At 40.7% G+C, this 20,452-nt stretch overlaps 1 protein-coding gene across 2 annotated transcripts in view; it reads left to right on the top strand.

The window, feature by feature from the left end:
• Positions 1-20,452, top strand: part of CDK15 (cyclin dependent kinase 15) — a 78,817-nt gene that overhangs the window by 8,929 nt on the left and 49,436 nt on the right. For both annotated transcript variants that reach the window (XM_025887282.2, XM_025887290.1), the window contains exons 5-8: positions 9,162-9,256; positions 10,015-10,077; positions 15,886-16,009; positions 18,119-18,239. In XM_025887282.2, coding sequence (XP_025743067.1) covers positions 9,162-9,256; positions 10,015-10,077; positions 15,886-16,009; positions 18,119-18,239 — 403 coding nt within the window. The remainder of the gene's footprint in view (positions 1-9,161; positions 9,257-10,014; positions 10,078-15,885; positions 16,010-18,118; positions 18,240-20,452) is intronic.

Below are 20,452 nucleotides of genomic sequence, written 5' to 3'. Positions count from 1 at the left end.
CTAAGGCTATATCCATATAACCCCAGACAAATCCATATAGAAGAGAAAAAATAATACACCCACACAAATTCTCAGTAAGTAATTTACCTGGAAATCATAAGTTGTTTAGATAACATTTAAGAAACTGTTTGGGAAGGCATGAATTTTTAGTGTTGTCTCTGCATGCAAGTAGGTGAGGCATCTGGTGTCAGACGGACTTGGGTTTGAATCCTAAATCTACCAATTACTATGGTGTGACCGTGGGTAGATTAGTTTACCTGTTTTAGACCCCATTTATTGCAGAAAGAGGATAATAGTACCTCTTCTACTGAGTTGGTATGAGAATATGTATCTAAAGCACTTACCACATTTTCAGAGTTCAACAAATATTGGCTATAATTATTCCATTCTTGTTTCTTTCCTTTAATGATGTCTTGTTCACTATCAGGATAACTAATAATTTATAATATAAAAATCAAGAAGGGGGCATCTGGGTGGCTCAGTCAGCTAAGCATCTGATTCTTGATTTTGGCTTGGGTCTTAATCTCAGGGTCATTCATTCAAGCCCCAGGTTTAAAAAAAAAAATCAAGAAGGCAATATAGTGAAAATAAATCATTAAAAATACAATTTATTAACCTTTTACATGAACTATTTAAAATAAAATGATGATAGGATTGCTATCCATTTTAGCAAAAACAAACAAATGTCACTTCCCTTTTATTTTCTTCCCTTTTAACTGCTTTACCTTCCCCTCTTTATGGAACACATACTATATGCACAGCATCTTGCTGGGCCTTGTTAAGGATGAGAAGAAAAAGCCCTGATTTGGCTCTGTATCATTTTTAGTTTTAACAGAGCAGATGATTCAAGTTACAAGTGTTATAATGGAGGTTAAAAAAAAAAAAAAGATGTAAACTAAGATGAGAACCAGTGAGTCTCAGTGTGGCTAATGGAGTCAGTAGATTTTGAACCAAGCTTGGAAGGATGGGTTATGCAAAGAGGCATGGAAAAAGCAATTTAGAAAATGAGTTTATAACTGAATTTGATGCCATTTTCAAAAGTCTTTTATAGCCCCTGGGAAATATGTCATTTTGAATTTGAGTAGAGGGGCCAAATGGCCGTCAGGTTAGGTGGGGATTCATCCTGGTAGGATCAGGTGCATTCTGGAGGAAAGCAAGATTTTAAGTGTTTAATATAATGGAAGCTGCATTTACTAATGTACCTATTAGTGGTCCTCATGAAAGTGTGATCAGATTTAGAAAGAGATGTGTGGATAGGTTGAATAGTATTTCTGAACATAATAGAAATCCCCAGGTCACCAATATAATGGGAGAGTCTCTGGCCCAGCTTCACTGCATTTTCATGGTGTTGCCTTTGTGCGTTCGAGTTTGCCTATTACTTCAGGCCTGCCGCGCTCAGATTTTTGCCCACAGCCAAGTTTTTCAGGTTGACATTTGACTTAGCAATGAAAAATTTTTGCCAGTTTTGCTAACAGATGGCTCTCAGCATGGTTCAGAAAAGCTGGATCTGTATTGTTCTGTATGGTAGATGTTTCTTTTATTGCATATTTACTGAGGAATTGACTCTCCCTCCCAGGTGTTTGCAATTACATTTAGTATTCAACTGTGGACTTTCTGGGTTGTTTTATGGACTTACCTTACTGAACGCTTTGCTTGTATAATATTAAAAACCACAAGAGGATTTTTGACACATTGGTGGTTGTTAGGCATCCATTTTCCAACAATGAATGTTTCTTTTTCCATCACTGAAAAAGCTGGGAGCCCTTGTTAGAGAAGCCTTCTCCCCTCAAGAAGAGATGAGGCCTCATTTGAAAACTTTGGCACTGTCCCATTTTTCCTGTAAGAACTTTAAGGATGTGAGACTAGGGAGACAGGAGGTTAAATGAGAAGGGATGGAAGGCAAAATAAGAACAGCTGGAGTTCATTAGTTAAAATCCAGGGTCACTAGCTAAAAAGGCAACCGAAAGCCACATGCAGAAAAACTGAACAAGTAATGGAGATTTTTTTAAGAAAGGCCTTGAAGCAGGAATTACTTTTCCTGAACAGTTTGGCTGCTCTGATGGGATATCAGCCAAAGAATTACTGAGTAGGATTTTACCACATGGATGGTCTCTCTCTATATAAGTAGAATACATATGGTGGCTCATTAATCTGGTCATTTGGAGAACTATTTGATCTTAACATGTAATATGATGAAATTAGCAAAAGTATGAACAACACTAAGGGAAACATATCTTAATACATGTGCCAGATACTTTTCATGTGTTACCTCTTTCAATCCTTTTAACAACCTTTGAAGATGGATGCTATTATTATTCCAATGGATAGCCACGATTCAAACCAAATCTCCCCGATTCAAAAATCTATACACTCTCTATGAATATTCTACAGATATTCTACAAATATTTATTGAGCACCTACTATGGCTAGGCACTCGGACGGCTGGCTGCTGGATACATAGTAGTGCACAAAATAGACACGTTCCCTGCCCTCATTCCTTTGCTAATTAAAAAGATTAGCTGCCTTCATAACCACCTGAAAAAAAATCTTCCCTAATTGGCTCTAGAATTATATTTTAACTGTTTATTTTTACAACTAGGAGGAAATACTTTCATTTGAACGGGTGAATATTTTCAGCTTTTATTATTATTATTTTTAAAGATTTTATTTATTTATTTGAGAGAGAGAGAATGAGAGATAGAGAGCACGAGAGGGAAGAGGGTCAGAGGGAGAAGCAGACTCCCTGCTGAGCAGGGAGCCCGATGCGGGACTCGATCCAGGGACTCCAGGATCATGACCTGAGCCGAAGGCAGTTGTTCAACCAACTGAGCCACCCAGGCGCCCATATTTTCAGCTTTTATATAAGAATACATTCCCTAGTTTTACAAAACTGTGTATCATTACCTTAATAATGTGCATTATTTTAAATATCTTTCAAAAAAACAGACTTTTGGTTCAAACCCAGGACTTTCAGACCCTTAACATCATTTGTTTAGGAAGCAATCATATAATTAAATTTTTTTTGAAGACTAGACATATGTCATAATCTTTTCTCCTCCTGCCCCTCATTATCTTTTTTTTTTTTAAACACATCAACTCTAGGAGGTAAAGCATGTTATTTTTGTTGTGCAGATGAAGGAATCTGAGCCTCAGAGAGGTTAACTTGTCTGAGGCCTCAGAACTAGTAATCAGAATAGTTAGGTATTAGAATCCATTTTGCTCTCATCCTACTTTATTATGATAAATTTAGAAATCCATAACTCAAGCATTTCTCCTCTAGCAAAAGTAAAAATAAAAATAGAAATCTGTTTTTATGATACATTTTGTATAAATGTTAAGCAAAATGCAGAAGAAATATTTTAAAGGAAATAATATTGTATGTTTGTCAATTCTGATTCTATCCTGTACTTTATAGCCCCAGTAATTTCAGTGTTTAAATTAGAAACAGTTTTAGCTGAGGATCTTTTAAGATCATTCTCTAATAGAAAACATTACAAAGTAATTATTCCCAGTCCATACATGAGAAAACTGAGCCAAAAATAGACTAAGGAACCTCCCCAAGGTCATACAGTGAGGTAGAGGATACAATCAGAGATAAGAATGCTGACTTGCCTGTTACTACAAATAGACTGCAGGAGGCCTGGTTGACAAGATAGTCCTGCATTGGATACAATTAAATCACATCACAGACATAGCATATTTTCATATGCATAGTTACATTTTTATAAAACAAAATGATGTCAGGATAATGATATGGGATCAGATGACAATTGCAAAGAAATCAGATGACTACTCATCTAACATTTGTCTTAGCATTTAACATTATCTAGATTTCTTTTCTTGGAATGAATAACTTGACTCATTTACTTGATTTGTGGCACCTGGGCCAAAAGAAATGTAACATCAGGAACCACAAACTCTTTTTAATTCAATGTCCGGTGGAGGTTGGGGGTGGAAAGTGACTCCATTATTAACTCCTACATAAATTCAATTACAACAGTTTGGTCTTCACTAATTTACAAGCACTTACTGAGCACCACATGCCAGGCCTATGCCAGCTGCTAGAGATAAAAACACAGGGACAGGGACAGTCCAGACCTTCAAAAGTTTACAGCCAGCCAGCCATTCACTACATACAGCTGTGCCGTAGGACTTTGAGAGCCAGCCTTGCTCTTCCTTGTCATCGTCATCTTTCACATAAACTAAAACAGAACACAGTAGAGTAACACTAAAATGTCATGACCCACTGCACTTGGAAAGCACCAGTGTTCCTAAAACTTTACTAAGCCAAAACCCCAATGAAATTTAACAAAACCAAGAAACTGAATATTCTCATATCATTGCAAGATGAAAATAATTTTTAAACTTATTAAATATCTTACATATATGAGAATCAAACTAAATGCCATTTAATGTTCAACCAGTTGGTCTTACTATGTTGGACATTTAAAAGAAAGAAAGAAATACTTTGCATTTTTAAAGTGAACTGAATAGGGGTGCCTGGGTGGCTCAGTCATTAAGCACCTGCCTTCAGCTCAGGTCATGATCCCAGGGTCCTGGGATGGGGCCCCGCATCGGACTCCCTGCTCTGTGGGAAGCCTGCTTCTCCCTCTCCCACTCCCCCTGCTTGTGTTCCCTCTCTCACTGTGTCTCTTCCTGTCAAATAAATAAATAAAATCTTTAAAAAAATAAAATTACATTAAATGAACTGAATAATGTTCAGTTGTGATCTGTTCTTTGGGATTAAGTTGTTTTCTTCAGATTTTCTCCTTGGCTTTCTGAGTGTTCCCATACCAAGTTAATATATGCAGAATTCCTACAACAATGCCTGGCATGTGGTAAATGCTCAATGAGGTATCATCATCATTGCCATGATCACCGAAGTATTTTGGAAGCACTCAAAGAAATTCCATTGTGATTCCACTTGTCTGGAGCTTTAAAGACTCCCCAATTTATCTGTGTGTCTTTTCTTTGAAGAAAAACAAAGATAGGTATACTTAGAATATGTGAATTAAAAAACAATAATTTTACAGGAATCAGAATGCTCTGATTTTAGGATCTTTCCCCTTCTCAGTCAGCTTTTGTATCCTTCAGCTTGTTAGCCTGCAGAACACACCATATCCTACTGTGAAGTTTATGAGGCAGCCTTGAAACAAGAAGAAAGACCTTTTCGTCTTGGGTTTGAGACCCACACATCTGAGGCTGTAAGCACTTTAGATCCCTTTGGTAGATGGACCCGACAGTATATCAATACCATGAGATAAATGCTTTAAGCATCATCTACTCTTTCATGTAAATTGCCTATTATTACTCACCAAAAGTCACAGTGTCCATATAAGTATTTTGATAGTTCTGGAGTGCTAAAAATGCAGTCGGGTCGACATGGCAATAACACTCATAACATTTATAATGTAATGAGGAAGACAACGAAAAGAAAGTGTCTCTCACAGAAACACCTTATGCCAACCAATTATAGGTATAGAAATATTAGGTGATTAGTGACACTATATAATATTCTATATCACTAGAGATATAGCAATAAGCAAAAAAGACAGAAGTCTTTGCTTAAGGGTGGAGATAGAATATTAACAAATAAACGTACCATAGGTTAGGGGTAGTAAGTGGTAAGTGCTATGGAGAAGAACAAAAGCAGGGCACAGAGACAGAAGATCATTAGTGTAGGTCATAGGTGAGGAGGCTGCTATTTCATTGAAAAGGGTCACGGAAGTTCAGACTCTATGTGTGTGGTTTGAGCGGAGACCTATAGGAAGCGAGGGAGAAAACATGCAGGGGATGAGATACAGGGGCTATAAGCAGAGACAAGGACAAGTGTAAGACTCAGGGAGGAAATGTGTTTGGAAGGGTCCAAAGAACAGCTAAGAGGCCAGCATGCTAGAGCCGAGTGAGCAAGGACAGGAGTGTGAGCTGATGCGGGCTGGACGGGCCATTGTGAGGCCTTTGGGTCTTACTCTGAGTGAGATGAGAGACCACTGGAGAGTTTGGAACCAAGAGAGACTTCCATCTGAGGAGGACCACAGCGGCTGGCTGCTCTGTGCACGACAGACTGCAGGTAGGGAAGGAGGAGGCAGGGAGAGACTAGCTAGAAGGGATGTGTACTGATTCAGTCAAGATAGGAGAATGGCTTGGCCCAGGATGGTAGCAGAGAATTGGCAAGAAGCGGGGGGGACTCTGTACATGTTTGGAATGTATTGCCAACAGATTGGCTGAATTGGATAAGGGTGTGAGAAAAAGAATTGAGAGGAGTGTGAAAAGATTTCTGCAAAGAAATTGTGAATTGAAAATAAGACTAATAATATAAATATAAGTGCACAATACAGATTGTAAAACTGACACTTTTTCTACCCCTATAAAATAGAAATTACCAAGAAAACTATATAAAATTTTTATACCCACTGTTAGCCGTGAGCCTCATCCTAAGTAGATATTATTCCTTGAGCTTTTTAGCAAATGAGAGTATGAAGCCATCATGATTAAGAAAACATGCCACCATGATTTTAGAAAATAAGCATCACAAGGGGCGCCTGGGTGGCTCAGTCAGTTAAGCATCTGACTCTTAGTTTTGGCTCAGGTCATGATCTCAGGGTGGTGAGATCAAGCCCCACTTTGGGCTACACACTGAGCAGGGAGTCTGCTTGAGATTCTCTCTCTCTCTCCCTCTGCCCCTCCCCGCCCAAATAAATAAATAAATTTTTAAAAGAAAAAAAATGAGCATCATGAGTTTTTAATATCAAACCTAAGTAAGAATAAAATTGTATTATAAATAAAATATCTTAACAATATTCTTAGCAATTGCAGCTTTACCATATCTGTTAAAATCTAGTTTTGGTGTGTGCTTTGTAATGCCTGAATGCGTGTGTGTGTGTGTGTGTGTGTGTGTGTGTGTGTGTGTGTCTGTGTACAGGGAGAGAAAATGAACATAATTCATAAATAAAAATATACCCAAAAGTCAGCATTCTCAACTGATGGTCAGAGTCATTGTTATAAATATGGAAGGTGCTGAAAACTCTAGCAGGAACAAATCATAAACAAAATTTAAAGATATTAACCTGGGAATGGGGTTTAGTGGAGTTCGAGGTAAAAGGGAGGGGCAAGAAGCTGATGCCTGGGGTATTAAATCTAATTTGCAATCATGTGATGCTTTCCATTTTTCCAAGGGTTCCACGCATAACATCCGATTCCATCCTCATATCAACCCTGTGAAGTCAAGTCAGAAAAGGCCTTATCTCTTTTTCAGTAGGAGTGAATTGAGACTGGGGTTGAGATACTCTCCTGAGCTTCCTGGGATGGAAAGCGACAGGGCCAAGATTCCCATTAGGGCCTCTGGCTCCACAGTCAGTCCTCTGTGAAGACATTCCATAAATATATTTGACAAATTAAGTGCTTACTCTTGGCTGAGTGTTGTGCTAGGTGGTGCAGCAGCATCCAAAAGAGAGGGAAAGTCACTCCCTCTATTCCCATGGAGCCTTGGTCTGGGGCCCGGGACATTAAACAGATGCCTGTGAAACTGTTCACTACACTTAGAAAGCAACATGTTTGCAAAAGTGGGATAATAAATTTAGCTCATAAGGATTCAGGGGGCAAAAAGTAAAGTTAGAATATTAGTCATTAGAGCAAAGAAAGGTTAGCGGGTATAATAAGGCTTCTTTGATGACTTGAGGTTCCCAGCTCAAACTGTTGGTAAGTAAAGAAGGAGTTCACTAGGCCGATGGTTCGGATGACTATGGGCTAGCAGGGTGTAGATGATGTCACCAGGAATCCATGCCTCTCCATCCTCAGCACTGTTTTTCTCTGCCTGAGTTTTGGTCCCAGACAGGCTCTCACCAGGTGTTGGTAATCTGGCCAGAGCAGCTTCTGGTGAAATCGACAAGATAGGGTTTTGTGCCCGGTCTCTGAACCGATCGCTGGGGCTGAGAGTGCTGTGCTCCGATGGGCCAGGCCTGGGTGACACACTCAGTCCCGGGTAAGGGTGGGAGTCGGCCCCACCCGAATAGCATGGACTGAGTGTCCCCACTAGAAAGAATAGTGGCTATCAGGAGGGCAAAACAACAGAGGATCCTTACAACAGGGCAAGATTCCTGAAAGAAGTCATTCGTTCCAAAATTTGAAGGTAGTATTTGAGTTTGGTTTTGATCTTACGGAATTCTGGGAAAGAGTTGGTGTAGGAGCTTCATGACACTCAAGCATGCCCTGCAGAACATGGATCTGAATGCTTACACTTAACTTTCCCTTTCCTGTAAGTCTTAAGGACACTATTCACTCATGCAGGGGTGTTCTGAGCTGAGACTCCCCGTCTCCTCATTATGCCTTTTCTGGTCTCCACCCTTGTGAAGCTAGAGGGTCTTCCTATCCCTGAAGCCCCCAACGAGAGCCTTTCAGACTCCTTCCCAGCCACTCACTGGCCTTTTGCAGTGACTTCTCCCTTTTAAGGCTGCCTTTAGTGACCCAATAATAATCTGTCATTAAAGATGCAAGAGACAGTCCTTTGACCTCCCCACTCACACTCCCCTGGGCTCCCCAGGTTTGGCTCTGTCCTGTTTTCAAGTTTGCATTTTCTCCTTTCCACAGAGGTTTGCAATTCTCCCTTTAAGAAATCCTCTCCATCATGTTCCAACAATTCATCATCCCACACTCTTGCCCTGCCTTCCGCTAATCACATCCACGGGCCCTGCTGACTCTCTGTGACACTTGGAATTTTAGAGAACGGCCACGTGTTGCAAAGTCCTACTCTAGAAGGCAGAACACTCCATTTCCTGCTCCTCCCAGGGCCTTTATCTCTCCAGGCCTCCTCTCCCGTAACTCTGAAACGGAGATAAGATTCCCAATTCCCAGAGGGAAGCATTTGCAAAGTGCTCTGAGTGCTTTGATGAAATTGATTAGATAAATGGAAACATATATATTTTTTTTTTTGCAACTGCTCTAGCCTGTAAGAAAAATAAGTTATGTAAATGCAACGACTTGCCATTGGACAAATCATGAAGGTCCTTTGTAATTTCAGATATTATTTCACAAGAGTTTTTTCCCAGCAACAAAAAACTAGAACGAGTGATTTGAAGTATTTTAAAAATAAATACTGCTTGATATCTTTAAAGCAGTACTTTCATTATCAATGATTGAATTAACATTTTGTTTAATTTTTCTAGCTTCTCTCTTGAAGGGTTTGAAACATGCCAATATTGTGCTCCTGCATGACATAATCCACACCAAAGAGACTCTGACATTTGTTTTTGAATACATGGTGAGTTGCCCCAGCATTTTATAAAGCGTAAGGGAAAAGCCTAGTGCTCATGTAATGAATCTGTTAATATTTTATGGCATGATAAAACTTTCATTACAATGTGGAAAGTGTCATGGAAATTTTCATTATTATGATTACTAGAGACTATTGTTCTTACCCTCCTTTTTGCTCCAGTTTCTTTACCCACTCTATTTGCTGTCTTCCCCCCACCCCCCGCCTCACCGGCAATAATAAATAAGCACATTGAGTTTGCCTCCTAAAGAAAACTTTCGTGCTTATTTTTTATCTATTTTTAATCACCATCTGTGCAGAACCCAACATTTTTTCATTGACAATAAAGACATAAATCACAAGGTTTTTAAAAATTGTATCCTAGTTTACTAAATAATAACTGACTTTCATATTTTTGAAAGGGAAAAGCCATTCAAAATATTAGCAGAAAGAAATCCTAAGGCATGTAGACTTGACTTGCCTCCAAGGAGAGTGAAAAATGCCTGTATCACTGTGTTCACTGGCAGTCGTTTAAAATGAGCATCTTTTTGTGAGGAGAAACAAGCTTCCTTCTTCGGACAGCCATTTAGAAAGACACACTGTGTTTGACCTTAATAGTGAGGTCTCAGGAAACCTGGTTATGTATCTTTTGTAACTTATTCTCAAAAACTCTGAAGTCTGTAATACCTCTGACAGTCACGTCTGTGGTCTGCTTTAGGACACTGTTCAAGCTCTGCTAATGTCACTCTCTCCACCATTTGGTGTAGCACACAGACCTGGCCCAGTACATGTCTCAGCACCCAGGAGGGCTTCATCCTCACAACGTCAGGGTGAGTACTGTGGGAGTCAGGACTCCTCTCCGGCTTGCCCTCAGCAGAAGAATTTTGAAACAGACTGTCATCCCAAAGCAAAGTCCCATGATACTAAATAAGAAGATGCCTATCATTGGTATTCTAGAGAAAAGTTTAAAAAAAAGGTTCCCCCTCGGGGTGCCTGGGTGGCTCAGTCGGTTAAGCATCCAACTCTTGATTTCCACTCAGGTCATGGTCTCACGGTTGTGGGGATTGAGCCCCAAGTCAGGCTCCGCACTCAGCGGCGGAGTCTGCTTGAGATTCTCTCCTTCTACCTCTGCCCCTCCCCCCACCCCCTCTCACATGTGCACTCTCTCTCTCTCTCTCAAAAGAAGTAAATAAAATCTTAAAAAGAAAAAAGTTCCCCCTCAAGATATAGAGCAATGTCTAGCCATTTTCCAGGCAGCCTAAACTTGTCAGTCATTGCTATCATGAAAATGTGTCTTCAGAAGTACAAAGCAATTAAAAAGAATTGCATTCAAAGGAAAGAAGTGAAGCTAAGCCATCATAAAATAAATACATTCTTCACACGGCAGACTACTATGGTCCGTGATAAAGTTTGTGTTGTATTTATAGTTCCTCACCAGAATCAGCAAACAAACTACCTTTGTTAGGTCAAAATTAGTTACTTGTTTGCCTGTTCTATCAGATCCTGTTATAAATGGGACCTAGTTCCATTTCCCAGTCACTGGAATAGAACTAATAATAAACTCTCAACTCGCTGTAATTCTATGTCTGCTGTAAATTTTAGAAACCATTTCCATTTCATACTTTTCATTCCCTATGGTTTTTATTGGCATTAATTAATTAATTGGTCCTTGGTATAACCTATATGAAATTTCTATATGATGTACTCATTCATTTAATTAACACTTATATTCTTTTATTCATTTATTCATTCAAGAATGATTGAGTACTTGGTATTATATTAAGTTCTGAGGTTTCAATAATGAATAGTTGTGTTTCTTATTTTCAATAAGCTCAAAGCCCAGGAGGATATACAGACTTAAATAGGTAGTAAGAAGCAAAGCGACAGGGGCTATGGCCATGTTAACTAGAAATATTATGAGAACTCATAGTAAAGGGACCTAATCCAGTCTTGGAAGCAAGGGGGAAAAGAAGGTTTGAGGGTTGAGGAGAGTGAAAATATTTTAAAATAGCTAGTGGGGATGGGATAGAGACCTAACCAGGCAAACCAAGAAAGAATGTTTAGTAGTGTGTTGAGGACTCTTGGTGAGAATGAAAACCATTAAATTATCTGCATGATCATGGGATTTCCTTTTTAATGGCAGTGCTGAGCAATTCAGATAGAGGAATAGAAAAAGTAGACGGTTGGATTGATTAAGAGTTGGGATTTTGCCAGACATGTGAAAGAAAAAGATAGTTGGGTAAGAGATTTGAGGAGATTGTCAAGAGAAAGTTTCAAGTGATGGTCAGGCTTCTAAACTGAGTCTAATCTGAAGGAAGGAAGTGAAGATAGGTTGCTGATAGCTCGGGGAGAGCAGAAGAGTCAAGGAACTAGAGGTATTGGTTAAGATGATGAACCCTCAGAGAAAGAATAACGGAGAAAGAACATTTTCAGGCTCGAGTGACTCTCATACCGGGCACTGTGCTAAAGGCTTAGAAGGATAAAAAGACATAGAAGACATGATTCCTACCGTCAAGGGTCTTACAACCAAAAACAAGAGTTAAGAAATATGCACCAGTACTATTACAGGACATTTGTGAATAACACCAAGTGAGAAATAAGACCTAAGTGTAGATATGCAAAAAAGTAACAGATATCTTCTCATCTTAAGGGCTTTTATGAAGCCAGACGTTAAAAGATGCATTGCATTTCAAGAGGCTAGAATGGGGGAAGATGTCACAGGAGGAAAGAATGTTTTCAGCAAAGGTACAGAGCAGAGAAGCAGAAGAGCAGAGCAGAGCAGTATGGAAGTGTTGAAGGAACAGGCTCCCAGAGTCCTGGACCCTTAGGGTCGGAGGAGCCACCGTGTTCTTCAGTCTTCACATTCTGACCCACTCGTGGGTTATGAAATCAATTTGGTGATTAGTAACTAGCATTTTTTTTTAAGATTTATTTATTTATTTGACAGAGAGAGACACAGCGAGAGAGGGAACACAAGCGGGGGCAGTGGGAGAGGGAGAAGCGGGCTCCCCGCTGAGCAGGGAGCCTGATGCGGGGCTCGATCCCAGAACCCCGGGACCATGACCTGAGCTGAAGGCAGATGCTTAACGACTGAGCCACCCAGGTGCCCCAGCAACTAGCATTTTAAAAAATGAAATGGAATAGATGACAAAAGAATAGAAAATATCAGAGTACATTACACCTAGCAAGAATAAGCGTTATTTTGTGCAACTTTAGGTCCAGTTGAAGCTGTACATGTACCTGTGTATGAATATGGGATACATATGTATTTCTTATTGTAAGTTGCAGCAGGAAAAAAAAAAGCCTTAAAAACATTGGGCTGGTCTAACTTCCTTATTTTGCAGAATTGGAATCCAAGGTTTGAGAAGACAAGTATTTTGCCTGAGGTTATAGAACCAGCTTCTGCCATTGCTGACCGTGATTCTCAGTTAAGATCTTTTTCCACTAGTGCCAGTACCGCATCTCTGGTCCTATTGGCCCGACACAGAGAATATATTAGTGAGATGGGTGGTGTATGTAAGTCTGGAAAAATAGATTGGGTAGGTGGCTAAGAGCCTTATTCTCTAAGATGCGGACTATATTTCTTAGACAGTAGGGTCATTAAAGGGGTTTGAGTTGAGAGAGAATGACATGATCAGAAGGAAATTTATGTAACTGTGGTCTGTGGGATGGATTAAAGAGTAGGAGATTCCAGTTAGGAGTTTATTGATGTGGGCTAGCCCAGGGCTTCTCAAACTTCAATGAGCAGACGAATGACGTGGGCATCTGATTCAGGAAGTCTAGGGTGAGGCCTCACCTTCTGGATTACTAACATAATCTCCTTGATTGACCAGAAGAATTTTAACTCTATTAACAGAAATAGAAGAAGTTGATTTGGAGAGGAGGAAGAAGAGTCCTGTTTTAGACATGGTGAGCTTCTAGTTGAGGTGGAAATCCAAGGGAAATGAGCAGCAGACAATCAGAGAGGAGATTAGGGCCCAGGAGGAAGCTATATGCTGGAGATGTAGACTTGGGGGTAATTGGCGCAGGGAGTTTGTAGTTCAAGACAAGAGAGCAGATAACCAAAAGAGCAAATGCACAAAGATAAAAGAACTGATTATAGAACTTTTGCCTTTAGGGGTCGAAAGAGGAACAGGACAACAAGAGACAAAAGGAAGCAGCTTTTCAGACTGTAGAGGATCCAGAAAAGTACGCTCTCATGGAAGTCAAGGGAAGAGACAGTTTCAGGGAAGGCCGTGGTCAAGAGGGCCACTAGCACCAGGAATACAGTTGAAAATCATACTTGACTGCAATCATACTTGACTACGTTGTGGATGTGTGAGAGCTACACTAATAAATAGAGGGATTTCTTAGGGGTGTGTGGAAGCACAAAGGAAGAAGTTTTCCAATCAAAGCCAGGGGGGATAGGGATGAGTTCCCCACAGCAGAAGCAGCAGTGCAAATGCTCCCTCTGGCCCAGATGGCACTAGCCCAGTGAAATTATTTTGTCCCCAAGAGCCTCACCGTGTTGAAAACAGGACTCACCCCTGGGGTATGGGAAGCCTCTCTGGAGAGAATCACCCACGACTTGGCTTGTTGACTGAGAAAACACCATCGGGTTGGGTTGTGTTATCGGTGAAGCTTGGGCCAGTGTGAAGGAAGAATCCAGGTCGCAAAGGATTCAAGAGCGAGTGGGTGGTGAGGTTAATCAGGGCAGACTGCAGTTTTAGGAAGTGTGGCTATAAAATACCATCCATTAATACTGCAGTGCATTACCATTTATGAATGCTGGTGGACATACACATGGAGCCAGGGAGGAAAGGGCCCGAAGAGCGAGGAGGTAGGAGGCGGGTGTGACTCATTAGTGAGAGCAGTCTGTACTCCAACATGAAAGGCATTTCAGGCTGGCCCACAAAGAAGCCCTGTCTCTGACTCAGCCAGCTGACGCTCCCTTTCCCTGTCACGTTTTAATTTTCTTTTCTCTGGTTTCTCAGAATGTTGTAGAGGAGTTAGGCAGGTCTGAGTTTGAGTTTTGACCCCAACTGTTTCTTGACATGTTCTTAAAGTTTCCTTGAGCCTTATTTTTCTTATCTGCAAATCGGGGACAAGACTCTCTCCCTCACGGGGTTACCTTGAGGATTCTAAAAGGTGCGAGGTGTTCAATAAAATGTTTTCCCTTCCTCCTTTCTGTCTCTGTCCCTCAATTGTCTCGTGCTCCCTCCTTCCTTAGTATTTTCACATTGAAAAGCATATCTGTAAGCACACAACATAGCATCTTCTCTTTTTCCCAGAATTTTAGTTGCTTCTTCATATTGTCTTTTCCAGAAACATTTGTATTTATAGCTGATTGGAAGGTTTAAATGTTGGTATAGGAATTTCGCATTTTGGTAGCTTCATGGTTTGATGAATGGTAAAATAGATAGTGTGTGTATGCAAAGCACCAAGAAGGGAAAGCACTGGGAAAACTCAAAGAACCAGTGAACATTTGAAGTAGGAGCAGCAAGAAATCTTTCACATTCTTAAATGGCTTGTGAGCCCGAGGTGGGACCTGCATGGAAGTACACGGCCCCCAGGCTCCTGCTCTGGTCAGACCGTGCGGCCCGTCAGCTTGGCTCCAATGTCTCCTAGTCATTGTTAGGCTAGTACAGGTCCCAGCGTCTCTGAAGTTCCTAATTGAAGGGAAAAGTGGATCTATCTGCACAGCTCCACATCAGCTACTTTGTCTGTGTCTCCAGGAATGCCAGGGCTGGGCTTTTCTCTTCTAAATTGCCAGAACTTGTTCTCAGTTGGCAGAGGTCTTTGTAAACACTAATGTTGGTGTTTCAATTCTCAATTGCCAGTGGCACTGGAAAAGAGCAAAAGACATTGGAATCCTAAGCATTCTCTTTTTCCTTCAGCTTCTACATTGGTGAGAACTTACTAATGTCTTCAGTTTCTATGCCTTATTTACCACATGCAACATTTAAAAATTTGGGCCTAGAATGTGTTTTTCCCTCTTCTTTCTTCTTTCTGTTATTTATTCCTTATTCTCTTCAGATTTTTTGGTCTAATTTTTTTTGGGGGGGGAGGGGTCTCTCTTCCCTCTTAATCAAATGGCTGTACTGAAGCTTGTTTTCAACTTTGAACTTTAAAAATAGTTTTAAAAAAAGAATGGTTCCTTTATTCCCTACTACCATCTAAAGATATATTTCCCAGTCTGGTCTCCTTGTGTTATGTTTTTAAAAGGGTTTCATATCAGAGAGCCTGGAAAACTGAAGCAGTTGTAAACCTTAGAATATCATTTCCAGGTCAACTTTGATCTTATATGCCAAGTTCATCGGTGGGAAAAAAAAATTAAATCTTTCACATCTAAATCAATAACTAGTGTTCCAAAGGAAACTTCAAAGTTTCCCTTTAGATTTTTAAGGAAGGGTAATCCCTCCAGTATCAAAGAAATGAGATGTCAGGAAAAGGCAGAATCCCTTTGTTTAGAACATGGTCTACTTACTTGACTTTCCTTGTCTTTTTTTTTCCCCTCTCTGAATGTAAAATCTTCATATTTTTTTTGTCTCTCAAGAGACACTTTTACTATATTCTTTCAGATGACTGTTTTTGATTTAGAGGAGAAATCAACACATAGTGGCTCAAAACTGCTTAGATAAGGTGTTCATTCCTTCCAGCTTTTCATGTTTCAACTTTTGCGGGGCCTGGCATACATCCACCACCAACACGTTCTTCACAGGGACCTGAAACCTCAGAACTTACTCATCAGTCACCTGGGAGAGCTCAAACTGGCTGATTTTGGTAAGTCTCCCCTCGAGTCTCTTTCTGGGCTATGAACAATGATGCTTTTGTGTGCACATGTTTAAAGCATTGACTGGGCCCGGCCTTTGAAAAGTGGAGGCCCGTGACATGTGATGCTTTGTGAGGATGTCAAACTACCCTATAGGAAGTGTGAGGCAAGAAACAGGGTGAGATTGGTAGCATCTAGAATTCCATCAAGCCCCAGTCTAATCGGATCCAAAAACTTGGGCACCTCTACCACCCCATTGCCATTTTTTATGGAGAGACATGTATAGAGCAAACTGTACCTGGGAGGTTTTCCTACACGTGAGTGGATAGAAAAATTCTGTCCACATAGATCCCATGATGACAGGATAAAGACGTAAACCCCAGATTATAGGATGGACTCCTGCTGGAATAGAGGCCCCAGGGCCCTTGCTCCTGCTCACCTATCAATAGAGCTGTCTTTGTATGAGTAACTGAGGTTTTTATTACCATCAAAGTGACGTGGATTTCCCTGGGGTATCACTGTATCTTTCCGTTTTAGCACTTATCACAGTTTATAATTATACACACATGTATATTTGTGTGATGATTTTGTCTCTTCCACTGGACTGTAAGCATTTTGAAGGCAGCCTGAGTCCATTTTGCTTATCATTGTATCCCTAGTGCTGGACACCACCATAGGTGCTCAGTAAATATTTGTTGAAAAATTGGAGCTGAGGAACCACTCTTCTCTGTTTGGCAGATATCAGATGGTTGCACTGTAGCTGCAGCACTTATTCTGACAGTGGCTTTCGTCTGGGCAAGAAAGCATTTAACAGTAGCTTTTGTCTGGGCAAGTAAGCATTTAACAGTAGCTTTCATCTGGGCAAGTAAGCATTTATCAATTATATTCATTTATCAATTCCCCGCAACAGAGAACTCATCTACTGAGGTTTTTCCCCAGCTCTAGATCATGTGATTCTGTGAGATAAGTAGCTAACTGACAAAAGTACTAATAGGGGCGCCTGGGTGGCTCAGTTGGTTAAGCATCCGACTCTTGATTTCAACTCAGGTCATCATCTCAGGTCATCATCTTAGGGTCATGTAATCAAGCCCCACTTTGGGCTCCATGCTGGGCATGGAGCCTGCTTAAGATTCTCTTTCTCCCTCTCCCTCTGCCCCTCCCCACCTCTTAAAAAAAAAAAAAAGTACTCTCATATTGCAGAAGAAAACTTGAGAATGATGTGTCCAAAGTCCTACCAAACTAATTAATTTGGATTAGCAGTCCCCACCCTGTATTTTACTAAACTGGGGATTCCTGGACTGCAAAAATGGAGGGTGACCATATTAGTTGTGAATTGAGTTCTGTTGCCATGACCAAGACCCCAAACTGGAGGTTGTAAACATGTTAGAAGCTTAACTTTCTCAGCACGCCCTGGGTGGCTCAGTTGGTTAGGCATCTGCCTTCGGCTCAGGTCATGATCCCAAGGTCCTTGCTCAGTGGGGAGCCTGCTTCTCCCTCTGCCTTCCGCTCCCCCCTGCTTGTGCTCTTTCTCTCTGTATCTTTCTCTCTGACAAATAAATCATTTTAAAAAAAAGTTTAACTCCCTCTCATATAACAGTCTAACCTAAGTAGTCAGAGCTTGTATGGTGGCCCTGTGGTGTCTTGACCCATGTCCCTTCTGTCTTGAGGCCCCACCATCTTTAGGGTATTGCCCCAACTACATATTTAAAGATGGCTGCCACCTCCTTCTGATTATAGCTTGGAGAAAGAGGAAAAGCGAAGAATGCTTAAACCCACCAAAAGGGCATGATCTGGAAGCTCACACTACAGTTCTGTTTATAGCATATAAACAGGGAAGAAGTTGGTCACCTCACTATACTTAGCTTCCAGGAAGGTACCACATGCTGGATGTTGCCACATCAAGCTGCAAAGTAGGCAAAAATTTGAGAAATTCACTTGATAAGGAGGTCCACAAGGGTCAAGATAGTTGAGTGACTCTATTAAAAGCACCCAAAGTTTGTGTATTATTTTTTAAATGCTGTTTATTCTGCCAGTTATTAACTCCTTGGTTGCATGCCGCGCTTCCTGGCTCTCCAGGAAGACCTAGGACATTGAGTTCTGTGCTTTTCTTCTTTGTTCAGGTCTCGCTCGGGCAAAGTCCATTCCCAGCCAGACATACTCTTCAGAAGTTGTGACCCTCTGGTATCGGCCTCCTGATGCCTTGCTCGGAGCCACTGAATATTCCTCTGAACTGGACATATGGTAAGCGCTAGTGCCAAGAAAATGAAGAAAATGTGAGTCATTTTACCTATGAGGATTCCTTTATCATCTGTATTGCATTTTAAATAATAATGTTAACAATGACAATCCCATTTATATACAGAAACATAAAGTGCTTTTAAATACATATCTCATTTGACTTTTGCAATCATTTTGTGAGTTTTTATGGTTAAAGAAACTGAGACTCAGAGAGATCTGGCCCAAGGCATATTCTGAATCCGATGTTCTTTCTACCATGCCTCTCACTTCCTAGCTCTTCTCTTCAGTCCTTCGTCTTTCCCCCTTGTCCTCAGAGAAACACACACACATACTCCCTGACCACAGATACACACACAGACACACGTCTACACACTAACGCTTGCATGTGTCCAAGCACCATGCCGAGCTTAGAGAAAAAGGCATACAGACCATGATTCAATAAACCTGATTTTCACACCAACTCTATTTCTAATTAGTGACTCTGGATTATGTTATCTTGAAAAGCAGGTATTCTCTTTGTATCTATGTTTCTCCATTTTTTAAATGAGGGTGATAAACTCTCTCCATGAGAGGGGCTATAGTATAAGAATCAGATAGGTGTTTCCAAGTAGAACCACATCACTGGGGAGGCTCTTGGATTAATGGGGTGCTACAGTGAGTATGGGATAACTCATCATCCTGAGCAGCAATGTTATGTTATCAGATCTTATTTCTGGAAATATCCCAGTTATCCGTGGGCCACAGTGAAATGTGTGGTGACTTTGCAATCATAGCCACCCCCTCAAAGGTAATAAAATATGTGGACATCCTTCAGTTCCTTAGAAGGTCTTATATAAACAAAAGGCCTTGTTTTAAAAAAAAAAAAATCAATAATAGATTTTTTAAAAATTAAATAGTAGTCTAAAAGGCTAAACTAAGCTTTTGGATTTCCCAAAGAATTGAGAAAGGTTGCAGAAATATCCCTCCCGTGTATCTGGAGTCATTGATTCCCCAATACCCAGTACCATTTCTAGAAATATCACCAGCTAGTCAAAATCCTCCCACAACTGTCAGCTCTCAGGGCTCTGCGCTGTCACTTCAAAGGCTTGCGATGGGCTCTGGCTTTCTCAGGGCTTAATGATTACTTCCTAGTCGTGCTTCACAGACAGAGTGAAACTTCGGCTCATCACTTTTAAACTTTGTTTTATTATGGAACATTGAAAACATTCCAAAGATAGACTGTATAGGGGCGCCTGGGTGGCTGAGTCGGCTAGATGTCTGACTCTTGGTCTCAGCTCAGGTCTTGATCTCACTGTTGTGAGTTCCAGCCCCGCACTGGGCTTCACGCTGGGCGTGGAGCCTACTTCAAAACAAAACAAAACACGCACATGAAAAAGTAAGTACCATATATATACATCAGTGGTTCTCAACCAGGGCAAATTTTACTCCCCAGGGACATTTTGCAATGTCTGGAGCCATATTTTATTGTCACAGCTGGATGGGTGTGCTTCTGGCATCTACTGGGTAGAGGCCTGGGATGCTCCTATAAGGCACAGGACAGCCCCCCACTATGAAGATTTATCTAGCCCCAGATGTCAACAGTGTCAAGATTGAGAAGCCTGATGTAGTTTAAGAAGCATGATAAGTGAACTTCATGAACCCACTACCCAGTATCACAACTAGAACACGCTGTCATATTCCGTGTGCCCCTCTCCCAACAACCTGCCCCTCTACCAGGCCAGCTTCAAACCTGAATTTTTTTCTTACCTTCATTCCCTTATCCCTTCTAAAAATCATATTTTTACATTTTTTGTGTGTTCTAAAGATATTGTTTTGTTTTACCTGCTTTTGAGTCTTTGTAAAAATGGCATTATGTTGTTTTTAGCCTCCTGGGCCTCGCTGTTTTCCACTCAACGTGTCTAAGATCATTCATGTTGCCCCGTGTAGCTTTATTCCCTGTTGATGGATGTTTCAATTGGTTAGTTTGGTTTTTTGTTTTGTTTGCTTTCGTTGTAATGAATATACTTGGTACTCATATTTAAGGATTTCTCTATAGTACTTACTTAGTGGATTTGCAGTGTCACAGGGTATATGAAGGTTCAACTGCCGGAAATAGCACCAGTTGCTTTCCATAGTAGTTGTAACAATTTATACACCAGCCACGTGTTACGGCCCCTTATCCACAGCTGCACCAACTTTATAATCAAGTGCATAGAATGGTATCATATTGTGATCTA

This window comes from Callorhinus ursinus, unplaced genomic scaffold (assembly GCF_003265705.2).
Source record: "Callorhinus ursinus isolate GAN/ISIS: 27379988/994484 unplaced genomic scaffold, GSC_fseal_2.0 scaffold2, whole genome shotgun sequence".
NCBI lineage: Eukaryota > Metazoa > Chordata > Mammalia > Carnivora > Otariidae > Callorhinus > Callorhinus ursinus.
The sequence above is the reverse complement of the archived record's forward strand: the minus strand, read 5'-3'. Positions and strand labels throughout refer to the sequence as shown.